This window comes from Leuciscus leuciscus (assembly GCF_965113295.1).
Source record: "Leuciscus leuciscus genome assembly, chromosome: 25".
Classification (NCBI taxonomy): Eukaryota; Metazoa; Chordata; class Actinopteri; order Cypriniformes; family Leuciscidae; genus Leuciscus; species Leuciscus leuciscus.
The window spans coordinates 13421665-13441251 of NC_138724.1; the positions used below are offsets into that span (position 1 = coordinate 13421665).

General features: G+C 41.1%; 1 protein-coding gene and 1 long non-coding RNA gene across 2 annotated transcripts; both read left to right on the top strand.

Annotated features, from left to right (window-relative positions):
• Positions 1–1559: 1559 nt before the first annotated feature.
• Positions 1560–3273, top strand: LOC309491129. Its single transcript, XR_014202922.1, has 3 exons — positions 1560–2293; positions 2939–3011; positions 3117–3273. It is a non-coding gene; the product is annotated as an uncharacterized lncRNA (long non-coding RNA).
• A 3201-nt stretch (positions 3274–6474) lies between these two features.
• On the top strand, positions 6475–7991 carry LOC309491119 (dynein light chain roadblock-type 2). The gene is made up of 5 exons (XM_082160569.1): positions 6475–6516; positions 6638–6678; positions 6787–6862; positions 7528–7695; positions 7785–7991. Exons 2-5 carry the CDS (start codon positions 6676–6678, stop codon positions 7826–7828), a joined length of 291 nt encoding a protein of 96 aa, XP_082016695.1. The 5' UTR covers positions 6475–6516; positions 6638–6675; the 3' UTR covers positions 7829–7991.
• Positions 7992–19587: the final 11596 nt, after the last annotated feature.

Below are 19587 nucleotides of genomic sequence, written 5' to 3' on the forward strand. Positions count from 1 at the left end.
CTTCTGATGGTGAATCACAATCTCTCACAAAAAAACCCAGCCTTGTAAAAACACAAGGCAGAACCAATAATCAATACTCAATTCAGTCTCATAAACAATTCACATGTACAGTAAAGCACAAATTAACTCAATATTTCAACTTATTAAACACGTTGACAATTAAACATGAATCTGCGTCATATTTCATTGACCCGCTAGCTTTTCACATTTGACTAACGTTAGCCCGCGTGCAGACTAGCTGGCTAGATCGTTATACACGCACATACTAATATCAAGTTAATTTCAACCTCATATAAGTTCGCTGAAAAATCTGCAAAAAATTTTTCTTGTATATTATCAAGTTTATATTTGAAACAGGACTCACCAAGGCAAGAAAATAGTCTATATTCAAGCAGGGAAGTTAATACGCAGCACTTTAAAGTTGCGTTGGTCTGCATCAGTCACTATTTCTTTGACTCGTCCTCTTCTCGCTCCGATGACAGCTTATCAACGTTTCATTCAAATATTCAATTTTATTTTATCTGGTCTCTTTTCACTCTGACTCTTTAGCTTAAATGCGGGAAACTTCGGGAGATTACTCCGCACAGCTGCGTTCTCTGACTTGCTTTTTCTCATCTGCCGCTCGCATTCAAAGAGGGACTTGCGCAACCTGATGCGCTGCTGCCATTGGCTCACAGAAGTGTCAGTCACTGCAGCGCAATGTGTGATTGGGTGATTCTCTTTTAAGTCTAGAACAGTCTTTTTCTCTTTTTTTTCAGCTTTTTCGATTAACTTTTTCGATTAACTCACATACTTATTTGTTTACTAGTAGCCTGGGTTACACATAGTACTGAGACAGCTCTCATTAGAGTCACAAATGATTTGCTCCTATCATCCGACCGTGGTTGTATCTCGCTATTAGTGTTACTCGATCTTAGTTCTGCATTTGACACTATTGACCACAACATTCTTTTAAATAGACTCGAAAATTATGTTGGCATTAGTGGAATTGCATTAGCATGGTTTAAATCATACTTATCTGACCGTTATCAGTTTGTAGCAGTAAATTAAGAGATGTCTAATCGATCACAAGTTCAGTATGGCGTACCACAAGGCTCAGTACTAGGACCGTTGCTGTTCACTCTGTACATGCTACCCTTAGGAGATATCATTAAGAAGCATGGCATTAGTTTTCACTGTTATGCTGATGATACGCAGCTCTATATTTCTTCACGCCCAGACGAAACTTACCAATTCACAAAATTAACGGAATTCATGGCTGATATAAAAAATTGGATGACTAGTAATTTCCTACTTCTTAATTCTGAAAAAACGGAGATTCTAATGATTGGACAAAAAACTTTCTCACGTAATAACCTAGAATACTGTCTAACACTTGATGGCTGCTCTGTTAAGTCTTCATCGTTGGTTAGGAACCTGGGTGTGCTCTTTGATACCAATCTTTCATTTGAAAGTCACGTGTCTAGTATCTGTAAAACCGCATTTTTCCATCTTAAAAATATATATAAATTACGTCATATGCTCTCATTGACAAATGCAGAACAATTAGTTCATCATGACATCAAGGCTAGATTATTGTAATGCTCTATAATGGGTGGTTGCCCTGCACGCTTAATAAACAAATTACAGCTGGTGCAAAACGCAGCAGCTCGAGTTCTTACCAGAACCAGGAAGTATGACCATATTAGCCCTGTTCTGTCAACACTGCATTGGCTCCCTATTAAACATCATATACATTTTCAAATATTGCTGATTACTTACAAAGCACTAAATGGTTTAGCTCCGCAGTACTTGAGCGAGCTCTTAACACATTATAGTCCTTCACATCTATTGCGATCTCAAAATTCCGGCCGGTTTATAATACCTAGAATATCAAAATCGACTGCTGGCGGTAGATCCTTTTCCTATTTAGCACCAAAACTTTGGAACAGTCTTCCTAACATTGCCCAGGAAGCAGACACACTCTGTCAGTTCAAAGCTAGACTAAAAACACATCTCTTTGACCTAGCATACACATAACAGATTATAGACTTTTATAATTCCATATTAGGCTGCATAGATTAGGCCAGCCGGAACCGGGAACACTTCCCATAAATCCTGATGTACTCGTTACATCATAAGAAGAATGGCGTCTACGCTAATATTAGTCTCTCTGTTTATACCGAGGTTTACAACAGTCCGCCGGATCCAGGCCGTATCCAGATCCGATGAAGGACCTGCGCCTGGACGTGACGACAACGCAGTCCTGAAGTCTCAACTAGTCAGAAACCTCCTATCAACTGATGCAGCTAAGGTATATTTCCACTCATTGGTTCTCTCCCACATCACTTACTGTTTGATAAGTTGGTCCAACGCACACTCTACAGCCTTAAAACCACTGAAATCATTATACAAACAAGCACTCAAAATTCTAGACAAAAAGCCAATTCATTACCATCATTGCCATATTCTAAAGAAGTATAAATTGCTTAGTTGGGAAAACCTCATAAAATACAGAAATGTCTGTTTAGGTTATAAGATAACAGTTTAGCTCCTCCGCCTTTATTTGGCCTTATCAATTTTAAATCGAATGCAAACAGAGTTACAAGAGGTGCAGCTAGGAGGGACTGCACAATTCCACTAAAAAAACCTGCATTTAGTCAGGCCGTCATTTCATTCACAGCATCACATCAATGGAACTCGGTACCACCATTAATTAGAGAGTCTCCATCCTATTACTCATTTGAGATTAATGTTAAAAAATGCCTTATTGAAAATCAACACTGTCAACACTGACGCTGGTCCCATCCACCAACAATAACTGTATCATCTATTATCATCTATTTTTTTTATTTTATCTGTTTATCTTGTTTACTCGATTGGTTGTGATTTGACCACAGTCTATGTCACAGTTTTTACCTTTTGTTTATTGTATAAATAATTTTATTGTCTTTAACAGTTTACTATTTTAGGATGCCTAATAACATCTGGCAAGGGGACTGCCGATGAAAACTAGCCTGTGGCTAACTCGGGTACGCTTACATTTGTTCTGAATGTTGATTAATGTACATTGTCCCTTTTCAAATAAATAAATAAATAAAGTCTCTCCTCTTCCGCCGGATCCAGGCCGTATCCAGATCAGATGGTGGATCTGCACCTGGACCTAACCATGACGCATCCCTGAAGTGCCTGCCTCATCAGCCCTGTGAAGGCCTCATCAACACGACCAATCTGACTTCTGACCTGTAACGCTGCCTGGATCATAATCATACACTGTTCGCTCGTTGGCCAGAGGAGAACTGGCCCCCGACTGAGCCTGGGTTCTTTTTCTCCATTCTGTCACCTGATGGAGTTTTGGTTCCTTGCCACTGTTGCCTTGGCTTTTGGCTTGCTTAGTTGGGGACATTTTATATTCAACAATATTATTGATCTGCCTTATTTAGGGTGGACAATGATGCAATTTTCTTCTAGAAACAAACTTTGTTTTATTATTTTCATGTTATCAATGTGAAGCTGCTTTGATACAATCTGTATTGTAAAAAGCGCTATATAAATAAAGATGACTTGACTTGACTGGACTAGATGGCATACTCACTAAATTATATTCTTTAAAATATGTACATTTGTTTGTACACTGCCCTAAACAAGTATAACATTTCATCTAGTGAATAGCTTTTAAAATAATCCAAATAATTGTTTTAATTGAAACCTTTGTGTATATAAAACTTATATTTTATAGTTATTATATAATATATTTTATTTTATTTTGTACTATTTCTACTAATAATAATAATAGCAATGAAAAATGGTATTTATTAATATTATTTATAATATATATTGTTTTTATATTTCATACAATTATTATAATATTATATATCTATTATTTTATATAGTTTCTTCTACTACTAATAAAAATAATGAAAAATTATTGTAATATAATATATTATTTGATATACTAACATCTACTAATATGGCACTCATCTGTCTCTATGGACACTCCTCATCATCACAGCTGATCATCGTTTAGTTCGTCACCATGTATTTAAGTTCCTCCCTGTTCCCTCTATTTGTATTGTTGCAAGCACACACTGTTACACCTTCTGTCTGTACCTAAGTTTACTTTATTATTAAAAGACATTTCATATTGGAACCTGTTATCATCATCATCATCTTCATCATTGTGACATAATAATAATAATAATGACAAATTGTATTTTAATTACTATATATAGGCCTATGTAATATTATTTAATTGATTTCAAAATCATTTTTAAATTATATATATATATATATATATATATATATATATATATATATAATACTTACCTTATAAAATGCGCGTGCACGTGCCTGGGCGTCTTCACGTGACGCCTTCGCGCTGCAATTTTGACGTCATTGGTTACAGAAGGTTAGCAAGAATATTAACATTAAACATATTTTTTTTTTTTATATTTAAAGCAAGGTTTAAAAGCAATGACAAAAATATATATATATTAAAAAGAAAGAATATTTTTCTCGTGATATTTTGTTTCGAAAAACCGCATGCTAGCGACATCTGGTGGTCAAATGTGCGCAACTGTGATTAGCAGAAATGTAAACATTGGGGAGGAAATCAAGATTATAACTAAAGTGTGTACCGTATGTATGTATGTATGTATGTAGTACCGGTCAAAAGTTTGGAAACATAATTATTTTTTATGTTTTTGAAAGAAGTCTCCGTACTACGGAAGCCCTGAAACGCAACGTAAAAAAAAAAAAAAAATCCGTAAAAAAAAAAAAATTTACGTAAAAAAAAAACAAAACAAAAAAATTATGTAAAAAAAAAATGCTATCATTTCGAGATTAAAGTCGAAATGTTTCGAGATTAAAGTCGAAATGTTTCGAGATTAAAGTCGAAATGTTTCGAGATTAAAGTCGAAATGTTTCGAGATTAAAGTCGAAATCTTTCGAGATTAAAGTCGAAATCTTTCGAGAATAAAGTCTTCCGTAGAAGTTGTGTGTGTGCTTGCCGTTATTTCACATTGCCGCACAGGCATTCATGCGTGTGCGTGCGTGTGTGTGTGTGTGTGTGTGTGTGTGTGTGTGTGTATGTAAACTGGATCTACACAAAATAATAGCTTTTTACTTTTATCTGGGCTTTCAACAAAGGGATATTCTACAGGTCTACCAACATGACATTAGGCTATAGGACTTTATAAAACATACTGTCAGACTGGATCAAGATATCCAGCTTTATGAATGAATGAATGAATGCATGAATGAGGCATTTATATAGCGCTTTCATATGTCTACTGTAGGCCTACACTTAAAAGCGCTTTACAATCATTTCAGGGAATCTTTCCTCAACCACCAGTGGTTATTATATTTGAGGAAATCACGGGATCCGGCCAAATGATTGGATACAGAATGATGCACTTAAAATGTATCCAGAACGTACGGTGTCTATTATAGACGGCAGTTCGACTTCACAAGCGCATGTATTTACACACACGCACACGCATGAATGCCTGTGCGGCAATGTGAAATAACGGCAAGCACACACACAACTTCTACGGAAGACTTTATTCTCGAAAGATTTCGACTTTAATCTCGAAACATTTCGACTTTAATCTCGAAAGATTTCGACTTTAATCTCGAAACATTTCGACTTTAATCTCGAAACATTTCGACTTTAATCTCGAAACATTTCGACTTTAATCTCGAAATGATAGCATTTTTTTTTTTTTTTTTACATATTTTTTTTTTTTTACGTATTTTTTTTTTTTTTTTTTACGTATTTTTTTTTTTTTTACGTTGCGGTTCAGGGCTTCCGTACTTATCCTCATCAAGCCTGCAATTATTTGATCAAAAATACAGAAAAAAACTGTAATATTGTGAAATATTATTACAATTTAAAATAACGATTTTCTATTTGAATATGCTTTAAAATGTAATTTGTTCCTTTGATGTAAAGCTGAATATTCAGCATCGTTACTCCAGTCTTCAGTGTCACTTGATCCTTCAGAAATCAGACGATTGGATTTCAACTAAGTTAAATAAAAAAGTAAACACTAAAGCAGTTAACAGGTTATAACAATGTAGATATCAGTTTTAAATTGTTAAAACGCATTCGTTGCTTTTGTGTGTTATTCGGTCATAGCGAAATAAATCGATGAGATTGAGAACGAATGAGGTTAAAAGTTCTGTACAATATTATCCTGTAGGGGGCGCTGTCGGCTAAATAAAACAAAAACAAAAAAACAACAACAAATAAACACGAAAAACAATTCGTGAATTTGTATTTGTATTATTTATTTTACTTTCACTGGATAGGTTGTTTGTCAAAATGTGTTGTTATAATATAAAACACATTGCCGTTTAAATAATTACTGAAGTGATACTGCACATTGATTCAAATATCCTGCCACCACAAACGACTGTAATTGGTCTATCGTCATCAACTAACTCATGATGACTCATCAGCGCTGAGAAAAGTAACACAACTGTTACTGTGTACACAAGTTTTAACAGCCTGCTTATATCATTTCTGCCTGTCGAGTGAGTCAGCAACATTAACAGAAACAATATAATAACGGAATAAAAAGAGTTTATTCTTGAAGACGTGTTATAGTCCATCATGTTGATCATGTTTCAACTTTATTTACTTCTGTTTCCGTAGCAACGAGGAACAAACGGAAGACTCACCTGTGCGGCAATATGGTAAACTACTTTATTTGATCTTTAAAATTTTTCAATTATTCGTACAAATTATATTTATGTCTTAGACTCGTCTATCAATCTGCCTAACTGTTTTGTTCATCTCTGAAGGCTGAAGTCGAAGACACTTTAAAGAGGATTCAAGGCTATACTGGTGTTATTGGCTCAATAGTCGTTAATGCAGAAGGTAATGTAACGTTAACTTAGGCCTAATCACAATTTACCATGGTTTTACTGTACTTAGATTAACTGCTATGTTTATAATATAATATCATATTTTACAAAACTACATAGGATAAGTATAGAGAATGGATAATCAAATATTATATAATATAATATAGTATTTTACAAAACACATCAAGCTGGTATAGAGAATGGCTAATGTAATATCATATAGGGTAATTAAACAATATAGGCTAATTAACATAATGTAAAATTTTACATAACTACATAGGATAAGCTGGTATAGAGATTGGATATATTATAATATAATGTAATATAAAATTTTACAAAACTACATAGGATAAGCTGGTATAGAGCATGGATACAATATAATATTTTACAAAACTACATAGGATAAGCTGGTATAGAGAATGGATATAATATAATATAATGTAATATAAAATTTTACAAAACTACATAGGATAAGCTGGTATAGACAATGGATATAATATAATAAAATATAATATGGTAGAGTTATACTAAATAATCAACAATAGTGATGAAGAAACTGATTTTGCATGAGGATTTATTAGAATTAAGCTGCTTTTTTTATGATAAATGCTATAAGTGTGAAACTAGTTTGTTTTCTAGAAGCCGTAGTTCCATTGATCTTAACTTGGTCATTTTCAGGCATTCCCATCAGAACGACACTAGACAACTCGACGACGGTGCAGTATGTGGGACTGCTGCATCAGCTGACTTTGAAAACCAGGAGCACGATCAGAGACATCGACCCCCAGAACGACCTGACGTTTCTGCGCATCAGGTCCAAGAAACACGAGATCATGGTGGCGCCAGGTGGGTCAGCGCATTATCAGCCCGTCTTACTTATCAGGCTGTTAACGCTCATATCCTGTAGCTCTCACCTTTTCCCCATTTTCCTCCAGATAAAGAATTCCTGATGATCGTCATCCAGAGCCCAACTGACTAGATGGCATACTCACTAAATTATATTCTTTAAAACATGTAAATTTGTTTGTACACTGCCCTAAACAAGTATAACATTTCGTCAAGTGAATAGCTTTTAAAATTCACTTTGCATTGTGATCGATTGCATGTCAAGTCATCAATAAATAAGTGATTTGTTGTCTTTATTATGGAGTATCTGAGTGTTTAAGGTCTTCTGAATGTAAAGTGACAGTTTTGCTATGGCTGATAAGTATATATATTGAGAGAGAGATAGAGGCTATCTTTCTATCTATCTATCTATCTATCTATCTATCTATCTATCTATCTATCTATCTATCTATCTATCTATCTATCTATCTGTGTGTGTGTGTGTGTGTGTGTATATAAAACTATTATATTTTATACAGTTATTATATAATATATCTATTATTTTATATTGTACTATTTCTACTTATAATAGCAATGAAAATGGTATTTATTAATATTATTTATAATATATATTATTATATTTCATACAATTATTATTATATTATATATCTATTAATTTAATTTAGTTTCTACTACTACTAATAAAAATAATGAAACATTTAATTTAATTAATATTATTTATAATTTATATTATATTTCATACAATACTTATATATCTATTATTTTATATAGTACTACTACTAAAAATAATGAAACATTATTTAATTAATATTATTTATAATATATATTTCATACAATACTTATTATATTACATATCTATTATTGTATATAGTACAATTACTACTACTAATAATAATAATAATGACAATTGTATTTAATTAATATTATATTTGTAATGAGGGGTTGGAAGCATGTGGATCCATTTGCAGATTATTTTTAATAATCAAGATCAGGGTCAAACAGGCAGTGTTCAAACAACAGTGGCAGGAATATCAGAGGCAGAGCAGAAACAGAAACGATACCGGGCAAGAGTCAGGGCAGACAGCAAAGCAGTCGAAGTTCCAGAGAGCAAGATCACAAGGGCAGACGGCAGAGAATCAACAGTAGTCTAACAATCCAAGATCACACACAGAAGGGTCACAGAATATCAAGGTAAACGCTTAGAAATGTAAGCCGGGGCAAAACAAGAGTGTGAAGTAGAGTAGAGCAGATAATGGAAAACACCTGTGCGGGTGATTAGTCTCTGTACGGGGTGCATGGGAAATGGAGTCCGGGAAAGTCAATACTCAGATGAGGGTGCCCTCCGGTGACCATCAGAGAGAGCCACAGAGGTCTGATTCATGACAGAGCCCCTCCCCTGCGAGCGGCTCCAGACGCGAGGGGCATTTCGACGCTGAGGTCGTCCACGAGCACGTGGTGAAGGTCTGTCTGGATGAGTTTGGTGAAATTCAGTGGTAAGTGTGGGATCCAAGATGTCATGGGCGTTGACTCAGGATCTTTCCTCTGGGCCATATCCTTCCCAATCGATCAGATACTGCAACACTCGTCCACGGCGTCGAGAATCCAGAATCTCTCTGACCTGGTAAGCCTCCTCACCGTCCACAATGATGGGAGGGGTTCTCTCGTCAGCGACCTCCTGGTCCCTCTCTCCTTTGGGACCACCGGCGGGCTTAAGCAGGGAGACATGAAAGGTGGGTGAGATACGATAATTGGCAGGTAAAGCTAAACGATATGAAACTGGAGTGATTTGTCTGAGTATTTCGAATGGACCCACGTACCTGGGACTTAATTTCTTGCTTGGCAGTCGGAGTCGTAAGTCTCTAGTGGAGAGCCAGACCCATTGTCCAGGTGTATATTCAGGTCCCTCCCTTCTTCGACGGTCGGCTTGTTCCCTAGTTCGTTGTACAGCTCGTTGTAGATGTACATGAGCAGCATTCCAAGTATTCTCACTCCTGATTAGCCAGTCGTTGACTGCAGGGAGTTCAGAGGGTTCTCCTGACCAGGGAAACGGGCGGTTGGAAGCCGAGAACACACTGTAATGGGGTGAGATCGGTTGAAGGTTTTCAGAGCGAATTCTGGGCGTACTCGGCCCATATCAGGAACCGACTCCAATATTTCTGGTTTTGATGGCAGTAGGATCTTAGAAATCGGGTTATCTCTTGATTGAGTCTCTCCACCTGGCCGTTGGATTGTGGATGGTAACCTGAGGTGAGACTGACGTTGATGTTGAGTTGTTGACAGAAGGATTTCCAGACTCGTGACGTGAATTGCAGACCCCGGTCTGAAACAATGTCTTCGGGGAGTCCATAGAATCGAAAGACCTGTTCTAAGAGCACCTCAGCAGTCTCGAAGGCTGTGGGTAGTTTGGGTAAGGGTATGAGTCGGCAAGCCTTGGAGAATCGGTCGATCACGGTCAGAATGGGCGTGTAATTCCTGGAGTTGTGGAGGTCAGTAACAAAGTCAATGGCAATATGAGACCATGGGCGCTGAGGAACGGGCAGAAGCTGTAACAACCCAGCGGGGGCGTTGGTGAGATGATTTGGAAATATTGCAAGTTGGACATTGTTGGACGAATGCGATGGTGTCAGCCTGTAGCAATGGCCACCAGAAGCGTTCAGACACCAGCTGAAGTGATGCCGTAATCCTGGGGTGACCAGAGCTGGGGGAGTCGTGTACCAGATGTAAGACCCGTTGGCGAAAATCATGAGGAACATAAGTTCGGTCATTGGGGCAATTCGGTAGAGTGGGATCATTAGTTTGAGCCTCTGTGATCTCAGTGAGAATGTCACATTGGACTGGAGTTACGATTAACGTTGATGGAATGACGGTCTCATTGATGCTTCTCAGAGATGATGAAGAGTCATGTAGTCTTGACAGTGCATCGGCTTTGCAGTTCTTGGACCCGGGTCTATAGGTGACTTTAAAATCGAAGCGTTAGAAGAACAATGACCATCTTGCCTGCCGGGGATTGAGTCTTCTGGCTGAGCGGATATACTCTAGATTACGGTGATCTGTGAGAACAATGAAGGGAACTTTGGCACCCTCTAGCCATGTCGCCATTCCTCAAAGGCTGCCTTCATCGCCAGCAACTTCCGGTCTCCAACGTCATAGTTGCTCTCGGCGGAATTCAATTTGCGTGAATAATAAGCACATGGGAATAGCTTGGGAGGACTGCCCTAACGTTGAGATAGGATAGCTCCAATGCCAGTGTTGGAAGCGTCAACTTCGACTATGAATTCTTGATCTGGGTCTGGGTGATGAAGGATAGGAGCAGTGGTGAAGCGATCCTTGAGTTGTTGGAAAGCGTTCTGAGCTGACGGTGACCAGTTTAAGCGCTGTCTCCCTCCCTTGAGCAACGAAGTGAGCAGAGCCGCTATGGTGCTGAAGTTATGTATGAACCGCCTGTAGAAATTGGCAAAGCCCAGGAATCGTTGCAGCTCTTTCACGGTTGTGGGTTGAGGCCGGTTCAGCACTGATTGGACCTTGTTATTGTTCATAGCGACCCCGTCGGCGCTGATGATGTAACCCAGGAATGACACTCGTGTTTGATGGAACTCACACTTCTCCTGCTTGGCATACAGTTGATGTTCAATTAGACGATTTAGAACTGCCCGGACGTGTTGAATGTGTATTTCCAGAGAGTCTGAGTAAATTAGTATGTCATTGATGTAGACTATAACCCAGCGATTGAGCATGTCCCGGAACACATCATTGATGTAGGCTTGAAAAACGGATGGACTATTGGAGAGGCCGAACGGCATAACGAGATATTCATAGTGCCCAGTGGTCGTTGAGAAAGCAGTCTTCCACTCGTCTCCGTCCCGGATGCGAATTAGATTGTAGGCGCTGCGAAGGTAGAGTTTGGTAAAGTACTTGGCAGTACGAAGTTGTTCCAGGGCGGCTGGGACCAGAGGCAGTGGGTAACGGAATTTAACTGTGATATCGTTGAGACTTCGGTAATCAATGCATGGTCGTAGACCCCCGTCCTTCTTCTTGACAAACAAGAACCCGGCTGATGCAGGAGAGGTGGAGGGTCTAATGAAGCACTTAGCCAGCTCCTCCTCGATGTATGCTTTCATTGCTTCAGACTCAGGTTGTGATAGGGGAAATACTCTGCCTCTTGTTGGCATAGCTCCAGGAAGCAAATCGATGGCGCAATCACTGGATCGATGTGGTGGCAGTTGAGAGGCCCTTGATTTGCTGAACGCCTCAGAGAGAGCTTGATATTCTGCTGGAAGGTCTGGTATGACCAAGGTTTCTGATGACAAAGGAGATTCAGGGGTTGTGACATGAAGTTGGAACTGCAGGTATTCTTTTTGGCAGGGTTCTGACCATTGTTGAACCTGTTTAGTGGTCCCGGAAATACGAGGGTTGTGTCTCTCCAGCCAGGGTAAGCCGAGAATTACCGGGTTTTGTGGTGAATCAATGGCGAAGAGACGAATGAGTTCGGTGTGGAAGGATCCGACCTTTAGAATGAGATCTTGGGTAGTGTACTTGACCAGTCCTGTGCCCAAAGGGCGCCCGTCTAGTGCCGCCACTGCCAACCGAGATCCACACGGAAGGAGAGGAAGTTTGTGAAAATTAGCAAAGTTGATATCAGTGAAGTTTCCCGCTGCCCCAGAGTCGATTAAAGCCATTGTCTGAACCGTGACATTCATATTTGTTAGAGAGATGGGTACATTTAAACTATTAGAAGAACTCACCACCGTAGTATCTTTGGTGGATAGTCGAGTGGGACAGTTGGCTCGTAGGTGACCAGATAACCCGCAGTATAGGCAGAGGTGGTTTTGCATTCTGTGTTCCCTCTCCTCCGTAGATAAATGAGTGACTCCTACTTGCATGGGTTCAGGTTCTGGAGCGAAAGCGAAGGCAGCCGTTTGAATGGGAGAGTGTCGTGAAGGACGCCGTGAGCGCAGTAGATTATCGAGGCGGATGGCTAGATCGATAAATTGTTCCAGCGTCCTTCCTTCATCGCAACAAGCCACTTTCAGTTTGAAGTTCAATTGATAAGCCCTTACGATCTAGCAGCTTCAATGGACCGTTACCCCAACCGGTCTGGGCTGCGAGTGTGCGGAAAGTGAGAGAGTAGTCAGCTGCCGTGTCTTTCTCTTGACGGAGCGCGAGCAGTTGTTCACCTGCCTCCTTGCCACCAGCAGTGTGTTCAAATACTTCTCGAAATTGCTTAAGAAAGTTGCCGTATGAGGGGAATGCCATGCTTCCTCCCTCCCATACTGCAGTAGCCCAGTCTAAAGCTCGGCCAGTTAACAGGGAGCAGATAAATGATACGCGGCTATTGTCAATGGTGTATAACAGTGGTTGTTGATCCATAAACAGAGAACATTGTAACAGAAATCCCTTACATTTGTCCAGAGAGCCATCAAATTTCTCCGGTAAAAGATAGTCGAGGGTTCACATTAGGACTGATGGGCTGAGGCTCAGGTACTGGTGGGTTTGGCGGTGGTATGGTTAGCTAACGTGCTTGCAGAGTCTTAACCAGCTCCTCCGTGACAGACGTAAGGCGTTGGAGTTGTTGTTGGTGTGATGCTAACACGGTAGCCAGAGCTGAAACCCCGGAGGTGAGATGATACACGGCTGCTGGATCCACAGTTGGCAAAGTCTTCTGTAATGAGGGGTCGGAAGCATGTGTATATAGTACTACTACTAATAATAATAATAATGAAATTTTTTATTTAATTAATATTATAATATTTGTAATGAGGGGTCGGAAGCATGTGGATCCATTTGCAGATTATTTTTAATAATCAAGATCAGGGTCAAACAGGCAGTGCTCAAACAACAGTGCCAGGAATTAGGGATTGCTGACGCGAAACAGTCGTTCCGAAGCGCAGATGTTTCGAAACACTGATCCGAAGCGTGATTCAAAGCACCCATGTCACGTGACTATGGTCAAACGAAGCCTCGAAGTGTTTCACTAAGTGTTTCATCGGGTGTGATCCGCCGAATCAGCGTTTGATTGACACGGTCGGGAACAGACCACACAATCGCACATCTGTATAAAAGTGAAATCAACGCAGATTGACCTCGTGGGTTTTTGTGAGAGGAGTTTGATTTTGAGATAGCGGATTTTTGGTGATTGTCACAAAGACATCCAGAGTTCTTCAAAATAACACATGGAGGACGTTAAATGCCATTTTTATATTTATTTAAGTTCTCCCAAGCCAGTAAAGTGCAAGGTGCTCACAGCAGGTGCCAAAGCATGAAAAATTAAAAAACGAAAAAAAAAAAACTTCAATATACAAAAACAATAACCTTGCATCAGGTCTAATACTTCAATCAGAGTACTCAGCTGATACAGCATTCACTACCACCAGTCTTAGCCCCCCTTGATCACTTAATTATGTGAGAATTAATACACCTGGGTACAACCATTTCTCAGCAAATATCACATGGGGAAGTAATAAAGACCATAAACATGTAATAAATATCAAGTAAAAGTATTATGTGATCAAGTAACTCCATTTCCTTCACCACACAAATTTAAATAACAATACAAACTTCAATAAGTAAACTTCAGCAATAATTAGAGGAAGTACACATTAACATCAAACAATTCCGCCTCCTTTCCCACCATACTTGGTATCTCCCACTCCCCATGATGCACACATGGGGAGTTTATACCACACAGCACAGGTATAAAAAGCATGAGAAAAGTCCATTCCAGTCTTTTACCCAAATCAAGATGGCCACCACCATGTATGCTGATCCAGGTGACAATCAACAGTCTGTAACAAACTTTAAATGTCCTCTGGGTTAGTGCTCAGGTGGCCAGTCTGAGACACAACAGTATAGTTGTAGATATATTTGTGTGGTTAATCCATCTCTCCTGTCGCTGGTACACCAAGGTAAATAAAGAGTCTTTTAAAAACCAAGTATGTCTTCATGTGTTTTGTGAAAGGGCTAACAAGGGTCACAAAGAAATGAAGGTAGCTCTGTGACACTTCTCCCTCCTTCTGCAGACGACCACTGTCGTCCCAAGTGTCAAAGCTCTGCCCCTCCAAAAACCAGGGTCGAAGAACCCACTTTAGTATTTACCTCCTCTGGGATTCGAGACAAAAAGTCAGCCACCTTGTTCCTAGCTCCCGGGCAGTATTTCACAGTGAACTGGTAGGGCTGGAGAGAAAGAGACCATCTCGTAATCCGGGCATTAGAGTCTTTCATGCGCTCCAACCATTGCAGAGCTCGATGGTCGGTTTCTAACACAAAGGGTCTCCCCAACAGGTAGTATCGAAGTGAATCCGTGGCCCATTTAATGGCCAAGCACTCCTGTTCCACTGTCGAATAGCGTGTTTCTCGAGGGAAAAGTTTTCGACTCAAGAATGCCACTGGCCTGCGATCTCCATCCACTTCCTGCAGTAACACTGCCCCCAGTCCGACTCCAGAGGCATCTGTCTGGAGGATGAATGGTTTCTGGAAATCTGGGCTAAGCAGAACAGAGTCTCCACATACTGCCTCTCGTAAGTCCTGGAAAGCTCGCTCACCCTGCTCCGTCCAGACCACCTTGTTGGGCGCTGTGGCTCTAGTGAGATCTGTAAGCACAGAGGCCCTGGCAGAAAAGTTAGGTATAAACCTGCGATACCATCCCAATAAGCCCAGGAAAGATCTCACCTGTTTCTTAGTTGTGGGGGGTTGGTAACTTCGGATGACCTCTATCTTCTCCTGCTGCGGCCGAATGACTCCTCCTCCAATCACAAATCCCAAGTAGCTGATCTCTCTCTTGGCTATTGTACACTTCTTTGGGTTAATGGTAAGACCGGCTGCCTTAATCCTCCCCAGGACTTGCCGTAGATGTTGACAGTGTTCTTCCCAGGTTTCACTGAAGATGACCACGTCATCCAGATATGCTGCAGCAAACTCTCTGGTACCTTGCAGGATCTGGTCCATTAAACGTTGGAAAGTCGCTGGCGCCCCCTGCAGGCCAAATGGCATAACCCTGAAATGGAATAACCCAAATGGGGTTTTAAAAGCTGTCAGTTCCTTGGCTCTGGCAGTTAAAGGGACCTGCCAGTACCCCTTGCATAAGTCCACAGTGGATAGGTATTTGGCTCTGCCCAGTCTTTCCACCAACTCATCAATTCTTGGCATTGGATAAGGGTCTACCTTGGACAGGCTGTTCAACTGTCTGAAGTCAATGCAAAATCTAAGGGTTCCATCCTTTTTGGGGACTAGAACAAAGGGGCTACACCACTCACTAAAGGATGGTTCAATCACACCCATGGAGAGCATAATATCTAGTTCATCCTTAAGCACTGTCACCAGGCGTTCAGGGATCCGATAACTCTTCTGACGGGCGGGAGTTGCCTCCTTAAGAATGACATCATGTAGTACCAGGTTAGTACACCCAGGCTTCTCCTGAAACAGCCTGGGATCCACCAGCTGCTTTACCTGGTCTCTTTGAGGTTGATCTAGATGGGATATATCCACAGCTTGGGTGGAGCTGGTTGGATAGTACTGCTCTGTTGGTTCCTCTTCCTCCCCGACCACACCGCCCCGGTCTCCTTCCTGTGGTGGAATTCTTTCAACAAATTATTATGGAAGTTTTGCTTTTTCTTACCCCGCTCTGGCATTGAGATCTCGTAGGTGACTCTACCCATTTTCCGCAAAACCTCGTAGGGTCAATGCCACTTAGCTAGCAACTTGTTCTCATTGGTGGGTAGCAGCAGCAGCACTTTTTGGCCAGGCTCAAACGATCTCTCCCTTGCCCTCTTATCATACCAAACTTTCTGAGTTTGCTGAGCTCTTTTTATGTTCTCCTGGGCCAATGATGTCATTTCTTCCAGACATTTGGACCACGTAATGGACCACACTGCACATACCATCCTTGGGTCCCTCCCACTGCTCTTTAAGCAGGTCCAATGGTCCTCTCACCTGCCGGCCATATAACAGTTCAAATGGGGAGAAACCCGTGGACGCTTGCGGCACCTCTCTGTAAGCAAACAACAGATAAGGTAACCATTGGTCCCAGTCAGACCCTGACTTGGAAACAAACTTGCGCAGCATGCTTTTGAGGGTTTGGTTGAAACATTCAACCAAGCCGTCAGTCTGGGGGTGGTACGGTGTGGTCTTAATGGCCCTGATTCCCAACAGTTGGTACACCTGTTTTAACAGCAAGGACATAAAATTAGTACCCTGATCTGTTAAGATTTCGCAAGGAATCCCCACTCTGGAAAACAGCTGCACAAGACAGTTAGCTACTTGTCTAGCTTTGATGTTTCTAAGGGGAAAGGCTTCTGGGTATTTGGTGGAATAATCACAGATTACTAGAATATACCGATTTCCATTCTTACTTCTTTCCAGGGGCCCCACTATATCCATTCCCAGGCGACTAAAGGGTGTGTCAATGACCGGCAATGGTAACAAATGTGCAGGTGCAAATCTCCTTCCCGATGTCATTTGACACTCTGTACAAGTACGAATGAACTCTGTTATATCCGTATACATTTTGGGCCAACTGAACCGACTTGAAACCCTTGCTAACGTCTTATGCTTGCCTAAGTGCCCTGACCACGGAACAGAGTGCCCCAAAGACATAACTGTATGGCGCATTGATTCCGGAAGTACCAATGCTTCAACCTCCCCTTTCACCTGATAGAGTATACCTTTTTTCACAATGTACTTTTCATCCATCAAACACCATCCAACCTCTTTTCTAACACCATCTACTACAGACACCTTCTGGAACCAGTCTTGCAAAGTAGGATCATTTTTCTGTACTTCAGCTATGTCCTCAGGGATTGTCATATTAAGAGGGCATTCTGGCAAAGGTAGCTCCTCAACCTGCTCTTTCACACTACCCTCAAACTTACGTTTACGCCTTTCCTTTTTAGATGTGCGTCTTTTCTCAACGGCTATCTCAAAGTCAACACCAGCAAAAGGCATCTCATTGAAGTCGGCTATAGCACTTTGGGCTCAAGTTACCGCATAACAAGGCTGAACTTTGGGCACCAAATCACAAAGAATGGGAAGATCTCGCCCTAGTACTACTTCATGCGGTAACTGGGACGCAACGGCCACCTGCAACAAAAAAGTCTGCCCCTGCACTGTTAGGTAAATCTCTGCAGTCGGATACTCCCTAACTTCTCCATGCACACAGCAAACTTTAATGGAATTTTGGGTAATATATTCATCTTCAGGAACCAAGCTGTCATGTACTAATGTCTGAGTGCTACCCGTATCCACTAAGGCCTTAGCCGACTGACCATTCACAAGTACCGGCGTCAATATGTCTGTGGGACGTGTCTGTCCAGACTCATGGGCTGAAGTATGGGGCAGGTAGGGGCGGGGAACATAACAGAAAGCAGAATGCTTTACCTTCCTGGATGGACAACAGGGCTTTGTATGGCCTACCTCCCCACAATAGTAACATCTAACTTCCTGCTTGTTAGTTTTATCCCCTTGCTTTCTAACAAAACTCACTTTACCTTGGCCATGACCACCCTCACCCCCAGACTTACTTGGCCATCTTTGACTTCGACCTCCAAAGCTGTGCTGGGCCTCCTGGCGTGCAGCCAGGTACGTCTCTGCAAGCTTGGCTGCTTCTTCTGCTGTGGCTGGATCATGCTTCTTAATCCACACTGCCATGTCAGAGCTTATCATTCGCATAAATTGCTCCAAGATAATAAGTTCGGACAACTGCTGAATAGTACACGTCTCTGGCTTCACCCATTTTGAGAAGAGATCTTTCAATCGCACATAAAGCTCACGGGGGTTCTCGTCTGGCAGAATCTCTGATGAGCGAAACCTTTGCCGGTAGATCTCTGCATTAATCTGATATTTCATAAGTATCGCCTCCTTGACTTTATCATAGACCTCAGCATCATTCCCATTCATGGCTACATAGGCACCACGTGCCTTTCCCGTTAACAGGGGAACCAGTCTGATTGCCCAATTGGCCTGAGGCCATCTGCACGCAGTGGCCATCCTTTCAAAGGTTGTCAAGAACTGCTCGATGTCATCATCTCTTGTCAAGGGATGTAATCTTGGCTCTATGCTTCCTGATGACGTACCTTCTCCGGTGGGCACTGGGCTTGCAGCTGTAAACGCAGCCTGACTTTCTCTGTGGTCCCCTCCAGCCTGGATCTGGATCACCTGATGCTGTATTTGCTGGAATTGGTGCTGCATATTTCGCCAACGCTGGTCTTGCTTCACCATTACTTGCTCCATTCGATCATCCCGGGCGGCTTGGGACTGCAGGAGAACTTTAACCAGGCCGGCCAGTTCTGAGACACTTCCCTCTGTCGGGCCCGCTGTTTCTTGTAACTCCGTAGAGCTGGGCAGCTCCTGATCCATTCCCAACTGCTCATCTACGCCCGCACCTCGGTCTTGTCTGGTCTTGGGTGGCATAACGATCCCACTTCTGACACCACTTGTCACAAAGACATCCAGAGTTCTTCAAAATAACACATGGAGGAGGTTAAATGCCATTTTTATATTTATTTAAGTTCTCCCAAGCCAGTAAAGTGCAAGGTGCTCACAGGTGCCAAAGCATAAAAAAATAAAAAAAAATAAAAAAACTTCAATATACAAAAACAATAACCTTGCATCAGGTCTAATACTTCAATCAGAGTACTCAGCTGATACAGCATTCACTACCACCAGTCTTAGCCCCCCTTGATCACTTAATTATGTGAGAATTTATACACCTGGGTACAACCATTTCTCAGCAAATATCACATGGGGAAGTAATAAAGACCATAAACATGTAATAAATATCAAGTAAAAGTATTATGTGATCAAGTAACTCCATTTCCTTCACCACACAAATTTAAATAACAATACAAACTTCAATAAGTAAACTTCAGCAATAATTAGAGGAAGTACACATTAACATCAAAC

Coding starts and splice junctions, on each gene's coding strand:
- LOC309491119 (XM_082160569.1), top strand. Junction 6,863..7,527: donor AATAGTCGTTAATGCAGAAG/GTAATGTAACGT, acceptor GGTCATTTTCAG/GCATTCCCATCAGAACGACA. Junction 7,696..7,784: donor CGAGATCATGGTGGCGCCAG/GTGGGTCAGCGC, acceptor ATTTTCCTCCAG/ATAAAGAATTCCTGATGATC.